The 19,522-nt window shown below is 43.1% G+C and overlaps 1 protein-coding gene across 7 annotated transcripts in view; it reads right to left on the bottom strand.

Moving 5' to 3' along the window:
- Window positions 1-19,522, bottom strand: part of MYOF (myoferlin) — a 176,146-nt gene that overhangs the window by 116,077 nt on the left and 40,547 nt on the right. For all 7 annotated transcript variants that reach the window (XM_069753773.1, XM_069753775.1, XM_069753774.1 and 4 more), the window contains exons 4-5: window positions 2,366-2,474; window positions 1,421-1,514 (exon numbers count right to left, since the gene is read on the bottom strand). In XM_069753773.1, the coding sequence (XP_069609874.1) occupies window positions 1,421-1,514; window positions 2,366-2,474 (203 nt within the window). The remainder of the gene's footprint in view (window positions 1-1,420; window positions 1,515-2,365; window positions 2,475-19,522) is intronic.

The following is a 19,522-nucleotide window of genomic DNA, read 5'->3' as shown; positions in this document are numbered from 1 at the left end:
TCTGTGGAGGGGTAGTGGTCCTGCTGTGATTAAAAACACCTGTGGCTAAGGCTAGGGTCACATTGCGTTAGGGCAGTCAGTTTAGCGCATAGCGCTACGGACTACGCTAACGCAATGTCCCAAAATGGATCGCGTTTGCCGATCCCGCTAGCGCAGATGCCCGATCTGTGCCAGCGAGGAACGGACCGCGAACGCTGCTTGCAGTGTTCGCGGTCCGTCACTCAAATGACGGCACATCGCTAGTGCATGCCCAATGTGGGCGTGAGCTAGCGATGCGTTCGCCATTACAAACAATGGCGGCGTTAAGCCGCGGTGTAACGTAGTCCGTTAAACGGGTTCACATAACATAATGTGAACCTAGCCTAAGAGGCGTAGTGCTCAGTCAGTCAAATTTGTATTCATTTGCCTTCTGACTGAGCCCTCCGCCTTTTAGACTTTATTCTAAGAGAGGAAAGGCATTGCTAGGTCCTGGAAACGAGAAACACCTTAACCTGGCTTCCAGGTACATATGACATGAATTGGCCAATTTATGCGCTGGACTTTTTCAATTTTTCATATTTCTAATGCAGTGATGAAATTCAATTTTCATATTTAATATTTGTATGCTATGGCGTTACAGAGTGATGCCTTTTTTGTTTGTATGTATACGAGTTGGTGACTAGTTTCAGCACCTGTTCACACTTAGTCTATGTTTGGATGTGACGCCTTTTAGCCACAGGTGTTTTTAATCACAGCAGGACGACTACCCCTCCACAGAGATATAGATTTTAGTCTAACAGAGGATTCATGTTCCCATACAGATGAAGACTTTATTCTAAGAAAGGCATTACTAGGTCCTGGAAATGAGTAACGCCTTAACGTGGCTTCCAGGTACACATTAACTGGCCAATTTATGCGCTAAGCTTTTGAAAATTTTTCATATTTCTAATGCAGAGATGCAATTCAATTTTCATATTTGAATGGCACTACAGAGTGCTGCCTTTTTTGTTTTTCTTATGATGAAGAGACCCAAGTAGTCTTGAAAGCTTGCAATTTGTTACCATCTTTTCAGTTAGCCATTAAAAAAAAAAAAAAGGTATCAACCACTGAGGACTCAATTCTAAATATTTTTCTAGGCTGCAGAATAGTTATCAAAGTCTGGAATCCAAAAATATGAACATTTAAGCTCTGCCCTGAGAACGCCCCAAAACACCCATAAACACACCCAAAATTTGGGCTGGGATTTGCCCAAGTCATGCCACAGTGAATGGAGACTATTGGCAATTATGTTATAGGAATGTTACTGGGTCATTAAAGGGCTGAGTCTTAATGGATCTTGGTAGTCACGTGGCATAAATTACAACGCAGGAGGCCAATGTCATCCAGAAAAGGGTGAGCAAAAACACATGGAAATACAGTATATAATGGACTAATCACGTACCTGCGTCAGGCTGCACATTTGTCCCCGCGGGATCAGACACATTGCTGTTCGGGGACACGGGAGGTTCATAGGACACCGATAAATCAATAGTGGCCTGGAAAGGAAAAGAAAGTGCGCTCATCAAAACTCTTGGTAGTGCCGGGTGTGGATGACCAGGGGGCTGTTGTGGAGGCGGAGGAAGAGCAGCTTTTTTATCCCTTTCCTTAGGGCAATTTTAATCTAATCTACCGGCCAAATTTGAGCAAATCTAGACAAATAAATTTGGTAAGAGATTCAGATTGCGTATGATAAAATTAAATTGTAACATCAAATTGTCAAGTTTTGGGTGCACTTCCAGGTGTAATAAAAAGAGGAACGGTATGTCAGAACATAGCGAGACATGATTTCAAAGCAATATAGTCATGAATGTCCCTTCTCCTTCCTCTTCCTATTGGATGTGTTGCCAATTTTTTTGATAAAAATTATGCATGTGGATTGCGAGCCGCGAGAAGCCAGCTTTGATAAGTTTGCTTTTTCTTGTTTTCAGAGACAGAAGGTTAGGCCAGATTCACATGCAGTGTCAGACTGGGATGGAAAGGGCCTGCCAGTAACCAACTCCAGGGCCCCACTTCAGCTACAGGCAAATATGACTTTATTCTCATTCACAAATTTATATAGCAATAAAATGGGCTGATTGTTGAATAAAAAAAAGATTCTGCCTTTGTCTGTACATAGTGATTCAAGTGTAGTGTGCCAAGTACTGCTCATATAAGAGGGTGATGGCCTACTCCTGCACAGCGGCCCACCGGAGGATTCTCCTGTGGGTCAGTCCAAGCCTGCATGCATCATTTATCCATAACATAAGGCAGATACAAATAAGTATTCTTCTTTCTGAGATTTACTTTATAAGATTCACACATCAAAAATGCCCTGTGTGATCCTGCCCCAAACAAGCACCAAACTTACCCCAATGGGCTGCCCCTTGTCACTCATCAAAGCCAAGCCTCGAAAAGGAATGGAACGACCGGCTCCTCCAGCAAAATCCTTAAGTGATATAGTTGTGCTTCCAATGAATCTGATGAAACAAAACGAAGTTCAATCTTAAAAAAAAAAAAAAAAAAAAAAGTAAAAAGGTAGTTCTCCTCTTTGCTTTTTAGAACTGCTGCTGGGATCCCCCCGGCCATCAGCGGTAATCTGTCGGGAATTCTGGTAGCAATTTCCTTCAGCGCCACCTCAGTGGAAATAAAGCATTTCATGCCGCCATTCATATCAATAGTAATGCATGACAGGACATGTCCTCCAGACCGAGACACTCTGTCTAACCACTTTCCATTCTGCCATATGATGAGGATTCTAAACATTTATCCAGAATTCACAAATCTTGAGTATAAGGAACAATGCATTTTTAATAATACATTTTAATGAAGTCAACTCGTATACAAACCTATACAAAGAGAATATTTTTGGATCAGCTGTTTGCATAACTCCCATGGACTTCAATGGAAAGCGCTACACATATGCCTGGCCACTTAGTTCAGTTTTCTCTCATAATTGGTCACCAGGATGTAAGCCGGGTACAGCCATCACCCCCCCAACATGTGAAAACTGGTACAAAGTGACCAAGATGTCTTTCTAGTCCGAAAAACAAAGAGTCATCTGTTCTTCAATATCTGATTTGTAGGGGGTAAGACACCCGGCCAGCACCCTCGCCTATCAGCTGTTACCGGGGCCAGTCGAAAGTTCTAGGATGCCGTCAGAACTCAGCAGTGCCACCAAAACTATAGTGGCTGTAGCCAGGTACTACAGATCCACCCCTAGTCAAATGAGGATAGGCAAAAAAAAGTGGTTGCCAACATCTTTAAAGAGAGTCATACTTAATTTTTCATAATTTTGTCCAGCATGGAAAGTTCCAAAACTTGGCAAATCGCTTTAAAAAAGGGAATTTTTCTACAAAACTTAAAAAAAAAAAAAGTATGTAAGTGGCTTCCAACCCTCTGCTTTTTTCCCAGCCTAGCTCAGCTGTGTTGATATCAGAACAAAAATGGAGTATACATGCTGGTAGTAAAAGGGTCAGTTCAGGACACGATTAGCATTGGTGCGAATGGTAGTCGTGACCAGAACAAATGGCGAATAATTACCAAATTATCATATTCTGCATATTACAAGAAGTTACACTTAATGGAGTTTCTGGAACGAGAATGAACAAAGTGAGTGAAATCAAAGCCTCCTTGTAAAAGCTGCACAATTTATTGATCAGAAAATAAATACACAACTCACAGATCGGAAACCATGAAATTCATTTTTACGAGCGATCGTCAGATCTAAAAATTACCGATAAATTCCACAGACTTTCAAAATAAGTCAGGCGAAGTCATAACTCTGGAAGTTAACGCTTCTAGGCGCCACATCGCTATTTAAAAAATGTAAGGATGTCATTTTACACTTATTAAAAGGGGTTTCAGGGATTAGGACTTTTTTCCCTGGTGACAGCATCACTTTACTCCATAGGCCTCTCTGGTGCTACAGTTTTTTCCCACCCCAGAGTGTTTCTACTGTAGTTGCAGGTGTTAGAGGTAGGACGTGCACGGGCAGAGAGGTTACAAAGTCATCAAAAAGTAGGAACAAAAATTAAGATTGCAACTTGGACAGGTGCCAGGATCGTGCAGGAGCTAGCAGAGTTTTCTTTGGAAAGCAGTCTGGGAAATCAGCCAAAATAACTAACTGTACGCATGAAATATGGAGATCCTCAGAGCAGAAAGAAAGTCGCAGAAAAAACGGTGTGTGCAGAGAACGCTCCTCCACACCAGGCTAACACAGACTAACTCAAGGTCAACAACATACAGTAATTACTAGATGGAATTAATGTGCTGTATGTAGAAAACATCCGCGGATTAACTCCAGTATATAGACTCCGCATCATATGCGCGGCCGTGCCTTGGACCAATCTTGCATATTGTGCTTTTATGGTGGATCAAGGCGTTACCTGCCCCCAACATATCACACCTCAACCTCTCCTGGTGCAGGATACCCTATAGAGCCAGCACATACGTTCCAAAATGTAGACATTGGAAAGACTACAGAAAGACGGTGTGAATGCAGCCTAATGGTGCAAGGAGGGCTCCTGGCCCATAAACCCAGAAACCATCGCTGGGCCATTAGCACCATCCTAAATGACAACAGGTTTTGCATGCCGAATAGTGCGCAGGGACATTGTCCTATAACTTATCTACTTGCTGCCCAATAACTGCAAGACATTAATTTTGTTTTCTTTAAATCTAACTTCATAGTAAAATTTTCAAAATTCTGGTAGCATTAAAAAAAAAAAAAAAAAAAAAACAGTGAGGGAGGTGGGCACAATGGAGATGTTAAACAAGCACATACTAATATAATGCATGCTTCTCCATATAACTCTGGCCAGTGGGGAGTCTGGCAACCAGTAGTATAAACCAAGTACATAATCTTGTAGGGGACATAACTCCTATATAAAAAAAATAAATACACTGTTGTTCTAATCGCAGCCTCTGTGCTTAAGAAAGTGAATTTTAATCAAATAGGGTAATTGAGTTGCTCAGTGCACCCCAGGTGTGGCCAAGAGGAACAAATGCACCACTCCACCCACTGGTTTTACATGTCCTAACCTCTCTCATTAGTGACAGACAAGCTAGCATGGATTGAGCACTGTCTGCAGAGAAAACAGGTCAGTGCTGTCAATCACCAGAAAGGGAAGCGGGGCATGCAAAACAAGTGGGCAGAACAGTGCACTGAGCATCTTGGCCACATGCTGTGTGCACCGAGCAGCCTATTTAGCAATTCCCATTACAAGGCTATGTGCTTAGTTTATACCGTAAGTTTGGGCGGAAAGCTCTGTTTAACAATAATAGGAATGTATATATCTACTAGATTGTGGCCCGATTCTAACGCATCGAGTATTCTAGAATATGCATGTCCCCGTAGTATATGGACAATTATGATTCCAGAATTCGCGGCAGACTGTGCCCGTCGCTGATTGGTCGAGGCAACCTTTATGACATCATCGTCGCCATGGCAACCATTATGACATCTACGTCGATACTGTGCCCGTCGCTGATTGGTCGAGGCAACTTTTATGACATCGTCGCCATGCTGTGCCCGTCGCTGATTTGGCGGCCTCGACCATCAGAGACGCGGGATTTCCAAGACAGACAGACAGAAAAACTCTCAGACAAATAAATTATATATATATATACACAGGGCTGCCACTAGAAATTTCGGGGCCCCATACTGTCAAAATTTTCGGGGCCCCCTTGAGACTCTGCCCAGGCTCCACCCCAGCCCCGCCTCCACGCTCCACCCCTCGAACTGTCCACAGTCCCACCGCTCTCTCTTGGAAAATCTCCACTTCTCACCTATCACACATTGACAGTTCCCATCACCAGATCACACATAAAGATTTTTTAAGCCACCAAAATAACTTTAAACAGCTGCAGCGCCGGCGGCCGCTAAGGGCCCGGTTCAGCCTGCGGCTGCGAGTAGGGGCCCGGTAAGCAGATGAGATTGGGCCCGATGCGGGCCCCCTATGCCCACCGGGCCCCATATGCCAGTCACGGCTGTAATGCCCTGATGGCGGCCCTGTATGTATGTATATATGTATATATATATATATATATATATATATATATATGTATATATGTATATATGTGTATGTATGTATGTATGTATGTATGTATGTATGTATGTATGTATGTATGTATGTATGTATGTATGTATATATATATATATATATATATATATATATATATATATATATATATATATATATATATATATATATATATTTTGTGACGCCCAAGAGACCGGGATACCCAGCACCGGACCAATGGGGTCTGTCTCTTGAGGGGGATGTCACGGGTGGCTTGACCCGGTGCTGTGGCCTCAGGCAATGCACAGTGTAAGGGGTATCGTGAGGGGACAGGCACTTACTTGATCAGCAGCAGGTTCTCCCAGCGGTGACGATCCCGATCCTGGATAGATGGCTATTGTCCAAATGAAAGACTGAGGCACTGAAACGTTTAACCAGTTTACTTTAACATAAAAGGATTTACAACCAGTCCTGTCACCGGAGTCTGTATGGGAACTCTGAGTTACTTTGACCCTGCCGGGGTCTTCGCCTCTTATTGTACGCAATTTCTGTGTGGCCCTGCTGCTGTATGTGAACTGGCTGCCGGCCCAATCTGTCCCCTCCGGGTCCTGGTTCGACGGGCAACCCGAGTCCTTTTATCGGCTTACCCCCTCCGGGAGTACCGCTGAACTCTGTGTCTGTTGCTGAGTCCGACCCTAGTGAAGCTGATATCACCTCACGTTTTTCCGGTTGCTGTATTACATATAATGAATACAGCCACGGATCCGGTATCTGTCTTTGCGCCTGTTCTGGGTAGTGATTAATGCTACCCATTTCTCACAATGTCCCTTTTCTCTGTCCCTCTTCTCCTCAGGCCGGTGATTTGGGCCTGGAAACCGTCATAGGGCTGTTAGAAATTCAGCTGTATGACCTCTCACTATCAGCTCCTTAGCCCAACTGCCAGTTTTTCTCTCAGACCAGAATGGATCAAGGGGAGTCTCTGGAGCTCCCCCTTCTGGCCGGAGGTGGTAGTGCAGTCTTGCTATTTTAGTATTTGCATTTACTGTCAGTAACTATTTTTGTGGCAAATACCCCTAGGGGTGCCACACATATATATATATATATATATATATATATATATATTCGAAGGTTCACACGACGCCTGGGAGAGTAGATCTATACCAAACACATTAGACCCATTCCCCTATGCAGCCCGACATGCACAGGCTCATATCTTCATAGACAAAGCTTGGCAGGATTAGGTCGCCTTTCTCTCCTATAGATGGGGATGATGGAACGATTAGGATGGGGAGAGGAACGATTGTTAATTTGTCCAGAGAATGTAGGGAGTTTGCTGACATGAACCAGCTCCAAGAGTGGAGTTAATTTTATTTAGTTTGTGAGCCCACCTCCCTTTTTAACCAGGCCCCAAGCAAAATACTATATATACAGCCCTATACAATGATAAAGAATTGCCTATTGCAACAGCTAAATGAATATTCTGTGTGTAATAAGGTTAAATGTTAAATTGGCAAGACTCGCTGTGTATGACCGGGTTCCCAGAAGAATAAAATTATACCATTATGGAATTATTGCAATATTTTAGGCACAAAAAAATGCTTTATTCGTGTCGCTCATAAGAACTCCGCATTTATCAGAAAGCCATATATTGTGACCATTTGTCCCCATGTTTAGTGATAGCATGTCTGCCATTGCCCACTAATATCATCTGACATTAACCAAACGTGTACAGGGGAAATATAATAAATACACTATATGGACAACGTATTGGGACACCTCCACGTTACACCAACAGGTGCTGTTCTTACATCCCATTCTTAACGCATAGACATTAATATGGAGTTGGTCCATTTTCAGCAATAAAAAAAAAAAAAAATCCACTCTTCCGGGAAGGATTTCTATATAATTTGGATATTTGTGTGGGAATTTTTGCCCAGTAATCTAGAAGAAAATGTATGAGGTCAGACACTGATGTTGGGGAGCAGGACCAGTTCTATTTCATTCCAAAAGGTGTTGGATGGGGTTGAGGTCAGGGTCATGTTCTTTTAAACCAGACGCACTCAACCATGTCTTCATGGAGCTTGCTTTCAGCACAGTCATAGGGAGCAGAAAAAGGTCTTCCCCAATCTTGTTCCCACATAAGGTGGAAGTTACAATTGTCCAAAATTTCATGGAATGCTAAAACATTAAGATTTCCCTTCGATGGAACCAAGCATGAAGCTGATCCCTGAAACACAAGCCCACAACACAATCCCTCTTCCACCAAGCTCTACAGCTAACACAATGCAGTCCAGCAGGTAACGTTCTCCTGACATTAGCCAACCTCAAAGTCAGCCATTGCCAGCGCAATAGTGAAACCAAACAAATTTAGAACATATTCTCTCATTGGCTAGTAGCATTGACTTGTAGTGGGATCTAGGGTTCGAATCCACCCAAAGACAATATCTGCACGGAGAATGTGTTCTCATGTGTTCCAATCACGTATTCTAGTTTATTCATGCTGATATTTTATGGTTTTCATCAGAAGCAAATTAACCTAAGTGGCAGAGGTGGGGAAGTAAGGTTGTGAGTAACGATGAGCAAACGAGGTTGGATAAGGTGTTATCCGCCATGCTTGTGTGCTCGAAATATATGTTAGAGTCCCAGCGGTTGCATGTCTCCTGGCTATTCGACAGACAACACATGCATGGATTCCCCGTTAGGCAATATATGCATTTGTTGAGGCTGTCGAACAGCCACGAGACATGCAACCCCGCGGGGACTCGGACATATTTTAGGACCTGATCATGGCGGATAACACCTTATCCAAGCACGTTCGCGCATCACTACGGACTACGACTAGACTGCAGGACAGTCTATGAGCACCGCGGCACATACAGGGGGGTGTAAAGTAGGTGTGGATAGCGTGGTATAGACGGGTCATGGCCTGAAAAGTGGCAGTGGCAATGGGGCCAAAAGTTTCAACACGATTCACACACCATTCTCCCAGAAAGGTGTCCCTAAAAGTTACAATAGCGGGTGTTTGACTAATTGTACTCCCGTTAATCTTACACCCCTCATTATTACTGGTTTGTAAAGATGCTGATTTTTTTTCCCCATTAAAACTTTCTCTTTGCAGGAAACTTTATTTGACCACATCTCCTTCCAGAATGAGGACTGCAGTATATAACATGGGAGAGCGGCCAGCATAACCAAGCAGCTCCGATGATGGGAGTTTCAGCACGGGACTGGACTAAAGGTTCAAATGTAAAAAAGTTACAGCTCCAATCAGGGCTTTTCCCAGTCTCGGCAGGCAGAGAAATTGTAGCTGGAAGCCTCGTAAAATGTACTGCAAACTCACAAGTGTAACTCTGCCAGGAAACAATGAGTAACATAGGAATGTGCCGGCGTTAGTCCGCGTAGCAGGGCGGACATTATTGCTTAGTGTTACTAGGAAACTAACTATACAAGAGGAGACCGCCACATGTACTATAACTGGATTTTTGTTGTCTACAGACAAAACTATTTCCTATATAATTGAGGTCATTTTTAAAGCCGACTGCTAGGAGGAAAGGAGGAAGCTTTGGTGGAAAGGCATGAAAAATGCATGTCTATGTAAAGCACAAGGTCCATAACTGTACAGTCCACCGAACACAACGAATGTCCCTGTGCTGTACATAATTGAAAGGAGCCCGTCACATTGTATATTCTGTCTGATCTGTGGACAGCCCTGTAAAGAGAAGACGCTGAGCAGAAGGATATAAGATGTTACTCAAGTGACTTCGGTGTGCTCAAATAATATGTTACACTCCCCGCAGCGGCATTCCCTATATGTGTTGCGGCTGTCAAACAGCCACGAGACATGCAGCCACGGGGACTGAACATATTATTCGAGCACACCGAAGTCACTCTTAGCACCCGAGCATGGCGGATAACACCTTATCTGAGCACGTTCTCTCATCACTGGCTGGAAACGATTCAGTATAACTTGTATTTGTTAGCCGGAGTATTACCACAGCAGCGCGTGTTACTTCATATAAGCAGCAGAATCCAACGTAAGGCAAACTGTGTTTAATATATGCAGCTTGAACTGGAACAAAATAAGAAAGCTTTGACAGTAACTACCGATATAATCTAGTCCATGTAACACATGTCTCTCTGTGAAGGAAACAGCAGCAGAATGATGCAATCAGTGAGAGTCCTCTGACCTTTTTTTTTGTACAAACTTTAACAATCACAGCATAGCTGACAAATGAACACTCATAGACATTCAATGCAGACTACAACAGGAATGGAGTTGTTGCATTTAAACTTATTCCAACACCCCCACTCAACAACTGCTTATCCTGTTAGTCCCATTGCAGTTCTGAATTCTTCAAACTTGGCTCTTGACAATGGCTTTGTCAAAACATCTGCTAACATCTTGTCAGATTCACAGTAAACAAACTTTAGAACTTCACGCTCTACTAAGTCACGCAAGTGATGATGTTTAACATCAATGTGCTTTGTTCTTGCACTTATCCTTTCACTGCTGGCGAGCTTGATACATCCTTGGTTGTCCTCATAGATAACAGTTGGTTCAGCTAGTGGTTTGCCGAATTCTTCCAAAAGTTGCTTCAACCAAATTAACTCTTGACTTGCATGAGCAGCTGATGTATATTCTGCTTCTGTAGAAGACAATGCAACTGACACTTGTTTTCTACTGGACCATGAGATTGAAGTGTGTCCTAACTTGAACAAGTAACCACTTGTTGATCTTCGATCACTTGAGTCTCCAGCCCAATCTGCATCTACATATCCTCTGAGAATTAGATCTCCTGATGCAGAAATCTTTAGACTTAACTCTTGGGTTGCCTTAAGATACTGAAGAAGTCTCTTAATTGCATTCCAATCTCTTTGGCGTGGCTTGCTTACACGTCGGCAGAGAATTCCCACTGTGGCTGAGATATCTGGACGGGTTGTGGTTGCTATGTATAGAAGTGCCCCCACTGCTTGTCTGTAACTGTCATTTGTGGGTAGCAGATCTTCTTCTCCTTCCAATTTTAGGTAAGATGGATCCATTGGAGTTGATATGCCTTTGGCTTCTGACATTCCAAACTGGTTTAGAACTGTGGAGATTTTAGAATTTTGATTAAGAAGAAAACTTCCATCTTCCTCTCTCTGGATTTGGATTCCCAAATAGTATGTCACATCTCCAAGGTCCTTGGTCTCGAAATGCTTGTTCAGAATTTGACCTAGTTTTGAAATTTCTCTCTCTTCTTGATGCGCTATTATTACATCATCCACATATAGAATAACATACATCCAATCTTGTGATACACCTTTTGTATACAAACATGGATCCGCTTGAGACCTTTTAAATCCTTCGTCGATTAACACTTTGTTCATCTTAGTGTTCCATGCTCTTGCTGATTGCTTAAGGCCGTAGAGAGATTTTTGCATTCTGCAAACAAGGTTCTCTTTACCCCTTTTAACATAGCCTTCTGGTTGAGTCATGTACAGCTCTTCTTCAATGTCTCCATGTAGAAAGGCTGTTTTGATGTCAAAATGTCTTACTTTCATCTGCTGAACAGCAGCTATGGATAATAAAGTTCTGAATGTAGTTTGCTTGGCAACTGGAGCAAAAGTAGCATCATAATCTTCACCATATTTTTGTGAATATCCTTTTGCGACCAATCTTGCTTTAAAACGGTGAACATTACCTTCGGAGTCATATTTGTTCTTAAAGACCCACTTACATCCAATTGCTTTCTTGCCTTGAGGTAGCTCTGTGAGCTCCCATGTTTTGAGCTTATGAAGGGATTCCATTTCTTCATCAGCAGCTTTTATCCATTTTTGCTTCTTATGAATAGGCAGTTTTTGCATTTCCTGCCATGACTGTGGCTCTTCTTCTGGAATTGATCTGACCATATAAGAAAGGCGTTTAGCTGGAATTCCTTTATTTGATCTTTCTGATCTTCTGATCTCCTGAGGTTGGCTTGGTTCTTCTGTTTCTTTTTCAGTACTTTCAGAGCATATCCAGACTTCAGTATTTTCTTTGAGATTCTCTTCAATGTCTGGAATCACTGACTGAAATTCTTGTTCCTTAGGTTGAATTATTTGCGTAACCTCATGAAATTTGAGCGATACTGAGTTTTCATCAATCACTACATCTCTGCTGATTGTTACTGTGTTGGTCTGTGGGTGCAGGATTCTGTATCCTTTCTGAGTTTCACTGTACCCCACAAGAACTCCTTCCTTTGCATGAGATTCCCACTTAGAACGTTTTTCTTTGGGAACATGCACAAAAGTTTTGCTTCCAAATATCCTGAGATGCTTCAGGTTGGGCTTCTCACAGTTCCATAGCTCATATGGAGTTTTACTTGTAGCTTTACTTGGCAGTCGATTTTGAAGATAGGTAGCAGTCATGATGGCTTCTCCCCAATATGTTGTAGGTAGGTTTCCATCAAATAGCATACTTCTTCCACTTTCACAAAGAGTTCGGTTCTTTCTCTCTGCTGTGCCATTCTGCTCTGGGTTGTATGGAACGGTTGTCTGGAACACGATTCCATTCTTTTTCAGGATGGTTTGCACTTTACCACTTGTATATTCAGTTCCATTATCTGCTCGCAGTACCTTTGGTATTCTTCCAAATTTGTTAAGAACTGCAGCAAGATATTCTTCAAGTTTCTGTGGAACTTCATCTTTACTTTGAAGTAGGTAAGTAACAGTATATCTGGAATAATCATCAATGAATGTGAGAAAATATCTCTTCTTGCTGGGAGTAAGAACACTCATTGGACCACACACATCTGTATGTATCAAATCCAGTATCTGTGCAGATTTAGTAGTGCTTACTTTAGGAAACGATTTTCTGGACATTTTCCCTTTTAGGCAACTTGTGCACTTCATTGTTTGATTACACTGGTTGATTGCAATACCATTTGCAAGTTGAGCTAGTTTCTTTACTGCTTCTGGATCTCTGTGGCCTAGGCGTCTGTGCCACACATGAATACAGTCCTTATGAAAATCTTGTCTAGCACTGTAAACAGTTTCATTGCATTTCAGCTGATAAAGTTCATCTTTGATTTTTCCTTCGGCAAGGGTATGACCCTTCTTTGAAATGATGCATCTGTCATCCTTAAATGTAACTATATTTCCCTGTTGTGCAAGCTTCTTTACAGATAAAAGGTTACTTTCAAGTTTGGGAACATACAGCACGTCTTTAACTGGGATTTTTCTGACTTGTGCTGAGGATTGAACTTGACAATGGAGATAACCATCTCCTATTCCTTCTGATGTCATATAGTGACCATTAGCTAAAATTACCTTTTCAGACTTGCTTTCATCTAGATTAATGAAGAAATCTTTATCACGTGTCATGTGAGCAGTCGCTCCAGAGTCAATACACCAAACATGGTTTGCATATGGGCTTGTGCTGACCCCAAATGCAGTCGCAATACATGCATCTTCCTTCTTTACAGCTGTTTTAACCTTTTGATGACTGTCCTGCTTTTTAAACTGATTCATTCTTGCTTTCCACACTCTGCAGTCTGCTTTAAGGTGACCAGGCTTTTTACAGACAAAACATTCACGAGTTTCCTTTAAATGACTCTGAGCTTTAGAAAAGTACTGTGTCTTTAATGCTGCTTCTGCTTTGCATATATTATTGCTAATAGTCTCTGACTTTCTCTTGTATTCATCTGCAAGTTTCCCTTTCACATATTCTAGTGTGAGTTCATCATCTGGTCTGGCATCTAATGCAGTCACAAGCGTGTCATAACTTTCTGGAAGACCACTTAATAGTAATGCAGCAACATGAAAATCTTTAATTTCTTCACCAATACCCCTTAGGCGCTCCACAATCTCTAGGGTGTTTCTGATATAGTCCTGCATATGCTGGCCATCACTTAATTTAGACTGATACAGCTTTCTCATAAGATATAGCTTATTGCTGAGATTTGACCTTTCATGCACTTTCTGTAATTCTTCCCACATTTTCTTTGCAGTATCACATTTGCATACATGTACAATCTGGTTATCATCTATGCTGAGGGAAATAGTGCTTTGTGCTTTCTGATCAGTCTCTAGCCAATCACCCGGTACTGGGTCAGGCACAGGCTGTTCAATACATTTCCATGTACCCTCTCTTATAAGTAACATCTTTACCTTGAATTTCCAGGAGCTGTAATTGTGATTTGTGAGACTTGGCACTGTGTACTTCACTGCATTCCTTTCTGTAGACATTCTTGTCTCTTGTACCTTTTTTTTTTTTTTTTTTTTGTTACTGGCCCTTTAAGCTGCGCTGTCCGGTGCTCTGTACACTGCGGTACCTTTGCGTTCCGGTGTCCTTGTATTCCGGGGGTTCCTCTGTGCTGTCTGCGCTTGGCTCGCTGCTTATTCCGGTGACTGGGCTTTTTACCATTTACTTTCCGGTGGCTGGGCCCATAACCTGTTAGCCGGAGTATTACCACAGCAGCGCGTGTTACTTCATATAAGCAGCAGAATCCAACGTAAGGCAAACTGTGTTTAATATATGCAGCTTGAACTGGAACAAAATAAGAAAGCTTTGACAGTAACTACCGATATAATCTAGTCCATGTAACACATGTCTCTCTGTGAAGGAAACAGCAGCAGAATGATGCAATCAGTGAGAGTCCTCTGACCTTTTTTTTTGTACAAACTTTAACAATCACAGCATAGCTGACAAATGAACACTCATAGACATTCAATGCAGACTACAACAGGAATGGAGTTGTTGCATTTAAACTTATTCCAACAGTATTTCACTGATTGAGATCCCTGGTGTTTGATAAAGGAGTCCACTGGGTGGCTCTACTAGTGATTGACAGGTATCAATGCATGGCTAGTCATACAGGGAAGACTGTCAATCATGGAATAGGACCACCCTATGGGCAGCAAGGTAGAGACGTGGCCACCAGTCCTATTTCTCCAATTATATCATACTACTAGATTACATGGAGTGAATTTTAAATATTCTTTTTTGCATACAAAGTCATTGTCTAGGGCAGGGGTCTCATACATGCAGCTGTGTGCCACATGCAGGCCCCAGATAAAAAATGTTTGCAGCCTGCAGCCAGGGGCAGGCTGGGCGCAACCCTGGCAACTTTACAGAATAGTAGACTGCATGTAGGGGAACTGTGCAGCCATCATACTGCATGTAGGGGAGCTGTGGGGCCATAATACTGCATGTAGGGGAGCTGTGGGGCCATAATACTGCATGTAGGGGGAACTGTGAGACCATCATACTGCATGTAGGGGAGCTGTGAGGCCATCATACTGCATGTAGGGGATCTGTGGGGCCATAATACTGCATGTAGGGGAGCTGTGGGGCCATAATACTGCATGTAGGGGGAACTGTGAGACCATCATACTGCATGTAGGGGAGCTGTGGGGCCATAATACTGCATGTAGGGGGAACTGTGAGACCATCATACTGCATGTAGGGGGAACTGTGAGACCATCATACTGCATGTAGGGGGAACTGTGGGGCCATCACACTGCATGTAGGAGGAACTGTGCAGCCATCATACTGCATGTAGGGGCGCTGTGGGGCCATCATACTGCATGTAGGGGAGCTGTGGGGCCATCACACTGCATGTAGGGAAGCTGTGAGACCATCATACTGCATGTAGGGAAGCTGTGTGGCCATCATACTGCATGTAGGAGGAACTGTGAGACCATCATACTGCATGTAGGAGGAACTGTGAGACCATCATACTGCATGTAGGGAAACTGTGGGGCCATCACATTGCATGTAGGGCAGCTGTGGGCCTTCATACTGTATGTAGGGGAGATGTGGGGCCATCATACTGTTTGTAGGGGAGATGTGGGGTACACTAAGAATCACAATACACCATTTACTTGTATGAAGCCATGATGTAGCAGCTACACATACTTTGGCCAAGTGATCTCTGTTGTGTTTAGCAGCCTCAACCTAAATTTTACAATGCTGCCTGCGCCCTAAAGGGATTTTTCTAAGTAACTCAAGACCTCATTGTTCCAGAGCTGTCAAGTTTTTCTTTTGCTTAGGATCCTTGATATGGATAATCATCATCTTCCAAATGTGATCCTAAATTATATAATAGGCATGGAGATATTTTTGCATTTAAATAGTCAAATATACAGTGCAAAAAGTGAGGTTGTGCTAGAATAGCTCAGAAGTCAGAATTCCCAGCTGCTATTCCCTTTAATTTTTCAACCATTGGTCACAAGTTGACTCATGTACAAATAGCAGCTCTGAATAAAGCCGGCGGTGGGAATATGGGACCCACGCCTTTAGCTTGTGTATTTTCTAACAGAGAGATATGCAGTAAACCTTTCACCCCACCCATTCTATTTGCCGATATTAATTATGCATACAAAAGATAAGCGGCTCACTAAAACAACTATTCTAAAGAAGGAGGAGGTCAGCCATGTAAACGTGAAAGTGGGAATTTAAAAAAAAAAAAAAAAAAACTTTAAAAAAGGAAGTTTGCCAAAAAAATTTGACCTATCAGAAGGGGATATTAGTAGAGTTGGCATGGTGCGAGACTTGGGGTATGTTTTTCTGCAGAAGATTTCTGTACAAAATTTCTGCTGCAGGTTTTCCAGTGATCCAAAGCAATAAGCAACGAATTATGCCTATAGAACAGATTTTACTACAGATTTTCCCTTGAAGGAGGAATTTGGATGCTGCCGATTGTGTTGCAGAATATTTTACTACTGTCCCATTCATCTGAAAAATTATTTTCAGATGCAGAAATGTTTGCATCAAAATCTGCAGTGTGAGAATTCAACTCAATGAAGAAATTCCCACAACTGTAACAAAGGTTCTGTTGTATTTAATTCACAATTCCACAGAGTTGGTCAGCTCCCACTGTAAATTTCTTTCCACTGCACATGAGTGGAATTCAGGAAATTCCCATCTATTTTACTACTAACGGAAAATGGTGCATATTTTCTGCCTACAAATCTGGATGGAAAGTCTACCCTTAAAGCCCATTTAAACAGACCCATTAAAAAAAAAAAAAAAAAAAGTTCTGTTCCCATATCATGTGACTAGCAGCCTATCCCAGGATGATGCACTGCTGATAAAAAAAAATATTTTATTTTGCATTGATTCTTTGTTGGGCCGGTTTAAAGAGGCTAATAACTTGAATGAGAGTTTCTACAAATGTTTTCCAATTATTGGCTCATATAAATGGAGCAAGAGGGGGTACAGCTTTCTGAAGTGTTATAATTCCTCCCCAATTGACTAGAAGAAAAACAATATATGTGAAACTCACACCTGAAACCAGATAAAAGGGGGAGTAGTTGATTAAATATTTGTATTGTGTGACTGTGTGCCACACTAAGCATGGAGAACAAAAAGAGAAGAGAACTGTCTGAGGAGTTGAGAACCAAAATTGCTGAACGATATCAACAATGTCAAGGTTACAAGACCATCTCCAGAGATCTTGATGTTCCCTTGTCCATGGATGCACAACATAAATCAAGAAGTTTACACCCTATGGCACTGTAGCCAATCTCCCTGGATGTGGTTGGGAGAGAAAAATTGATAAAAAAAAAAGATTACAACGCAGGGTAGTGTAATGGTGGATAAGCAGCCTTACGTTCCAAAGAAATTCAAGCAGTCCTGCAGGCTCAGGGTGCATCAGTGTCAGCTCGAACTATCCGTCGACATGTGAATGAACTGAAACGCTATGATAGGAGACCCAGGAGGACCCCACTGCTGACACAGACATAAAGCTAGACTGCAGTTTTCTAAAATGTATGAGAGTAAGCCAAAATCCTTCTAGTGTGGAAATAGGAGACCAAGCTAGAGCTTTTTGGTAAAGCACATAATTCTACTGTTAACCGAAACGAGGCCTGCAAAGAAGAGAACACAGTACCTACAGTCAAATATTGTGGAGGTACAAAGATGATTTGGGGTTGTTTCGCTGCCTCTGGCACTGGGTATCTTGACTGTATGCAAGGTATCATGAAACCTGAAAATTACCAACAGATTTTTGGTGGCAATGTAGTGCCCAGTGCCAGAAAGCTGGGTTTGCATCCTAGGTCATGGATCTTCCAGAAGGACAATGACCCCAAACATACTTTAAGAAGCACCCAGAAAAAATGGAAACAAAGCGCTGGTGAGTCCTCAAATGGCCAGTAATTAGTCCGGATCCAAAACCCATTGAACACCTGTGGAGACATCTTAAAATTGTTGTTGCGAGAAGGCGCCTTGAAATAGGAGAGACCTGGAGCAGTTTGCAAAAGAAGAATGGTCGAAAACTAAAGTTGAAAGGTGTAAGAAGCTTGCTGATTGTTGTAGGAAGCGATTGATAATATTTGATTGCCTGCCCTTTGCAATAAATAACCAAGTTTAGAGTGCCAGTAATTTTGTCCGTTCCATTTTTGGAGTTGTGTGAAATGGTGTGTGCCCAATTTGACTTTTTCCCCTTTTATGTTGCTCCAATACACAAAAGGAAATAAACATGTGTAATTGCAATAATTTCCTGGAATATCACTTTCGGCCATTACTTTATGTACCGTATATATATTCGAGTATAAGCTGAGATTTTCAGCCCATTTTTTTAGGCTGAAAGTGCCCCTCCCAGCTTATGCTCCAGTCATTGTCCCAGGGGGTCGGCGGGGGAGGGGCAGCTGTCACATCATACTCACCCCCAGCGTCTCAGCATTTCCCTGCTTCTCAGATGGTCTAGTGCAGACCTGGGCAAGATGCGGCCCGCGGGCCCCATCCGGCCCGCCTGATGATTTTAAGCGGCCCGCCAGCTAGCTGTCACTTCTGACAGCCGCCCTCGGCACCGCTCGGCTAGCCGTTTTCTGAGGAGGAGCAGAGCCGGGTTGATTACCTATTCATCGGTGGCCATCTTCCCGAGGCCGCGCGTGCGCAGATGGGAGTGCTCGGCTTCACGGGGCTTCAGGAAAATGGCCGCGGGAGGCCGCGCGTGTGCAGATGGAGATCACGGCGGGCATTTTCCTGAAGCCCCGTGAAGCAGAGCACTCCATCTGCGCACGTGCGGCCTCGGGAAGATGGCCGCCGCCATCGATATTCAACCCGGCTCTGGTGCGCACATCGCATTCCTGGCCGCTGCGTCACCTCACCGGTGGAAGGGACCCCGCGCACACCATACCGCACCACCACTGCTGCAACCCCCCCCATGGACACCAGGCCGTGGCGTCACCCGCCCAAGCAGGAAGGGACCCTGCTCAGGTGCACGCCGCACGCCACACCGCATCACCCCACCTCTGCCGACACCATGCCTCCTGTGACCCTGCTCTGCCACCGCCAGCCCTCAGGTAAGAATCTTACCGTAAGATACTGTAAATTCGGACAATAAGGCGGACCCCCATCTTATAAAAAAAAATCTTTTTTTCTGCAATTTTCACCCCAAATTTGGGGTGCGCCTTATGGTCCGGTGCATCTTATAGTCCGAAAAATACGGTAATTATATTAGTTTGGCCCTCTAAAACCATCCCACTTTCTCATGCGGCCCCATGGCAAAATTAATTGCCCACCCCTGGTCTAGTGCCTGCAG

The sequence above is a fragment of the Ranitomeya imitator genome, chromosome 2, assembly GCF_032444005.1.
Source record: "Ranitomeya imitator isolate aRanImi1 chromosome 2, aRanImi1.pri, whole genome shotgun sequence".
NCBI lineage: Eukaryota > Metazoa > Chordata > Amphibia > Anura > Dendrobatidae > Ranitomeya > Ranitomeya imitator.
Note: the sequence above shows the minus strand (reverse complement) of the source record. Positions and strands in the feature narration are given on the sequence as shown.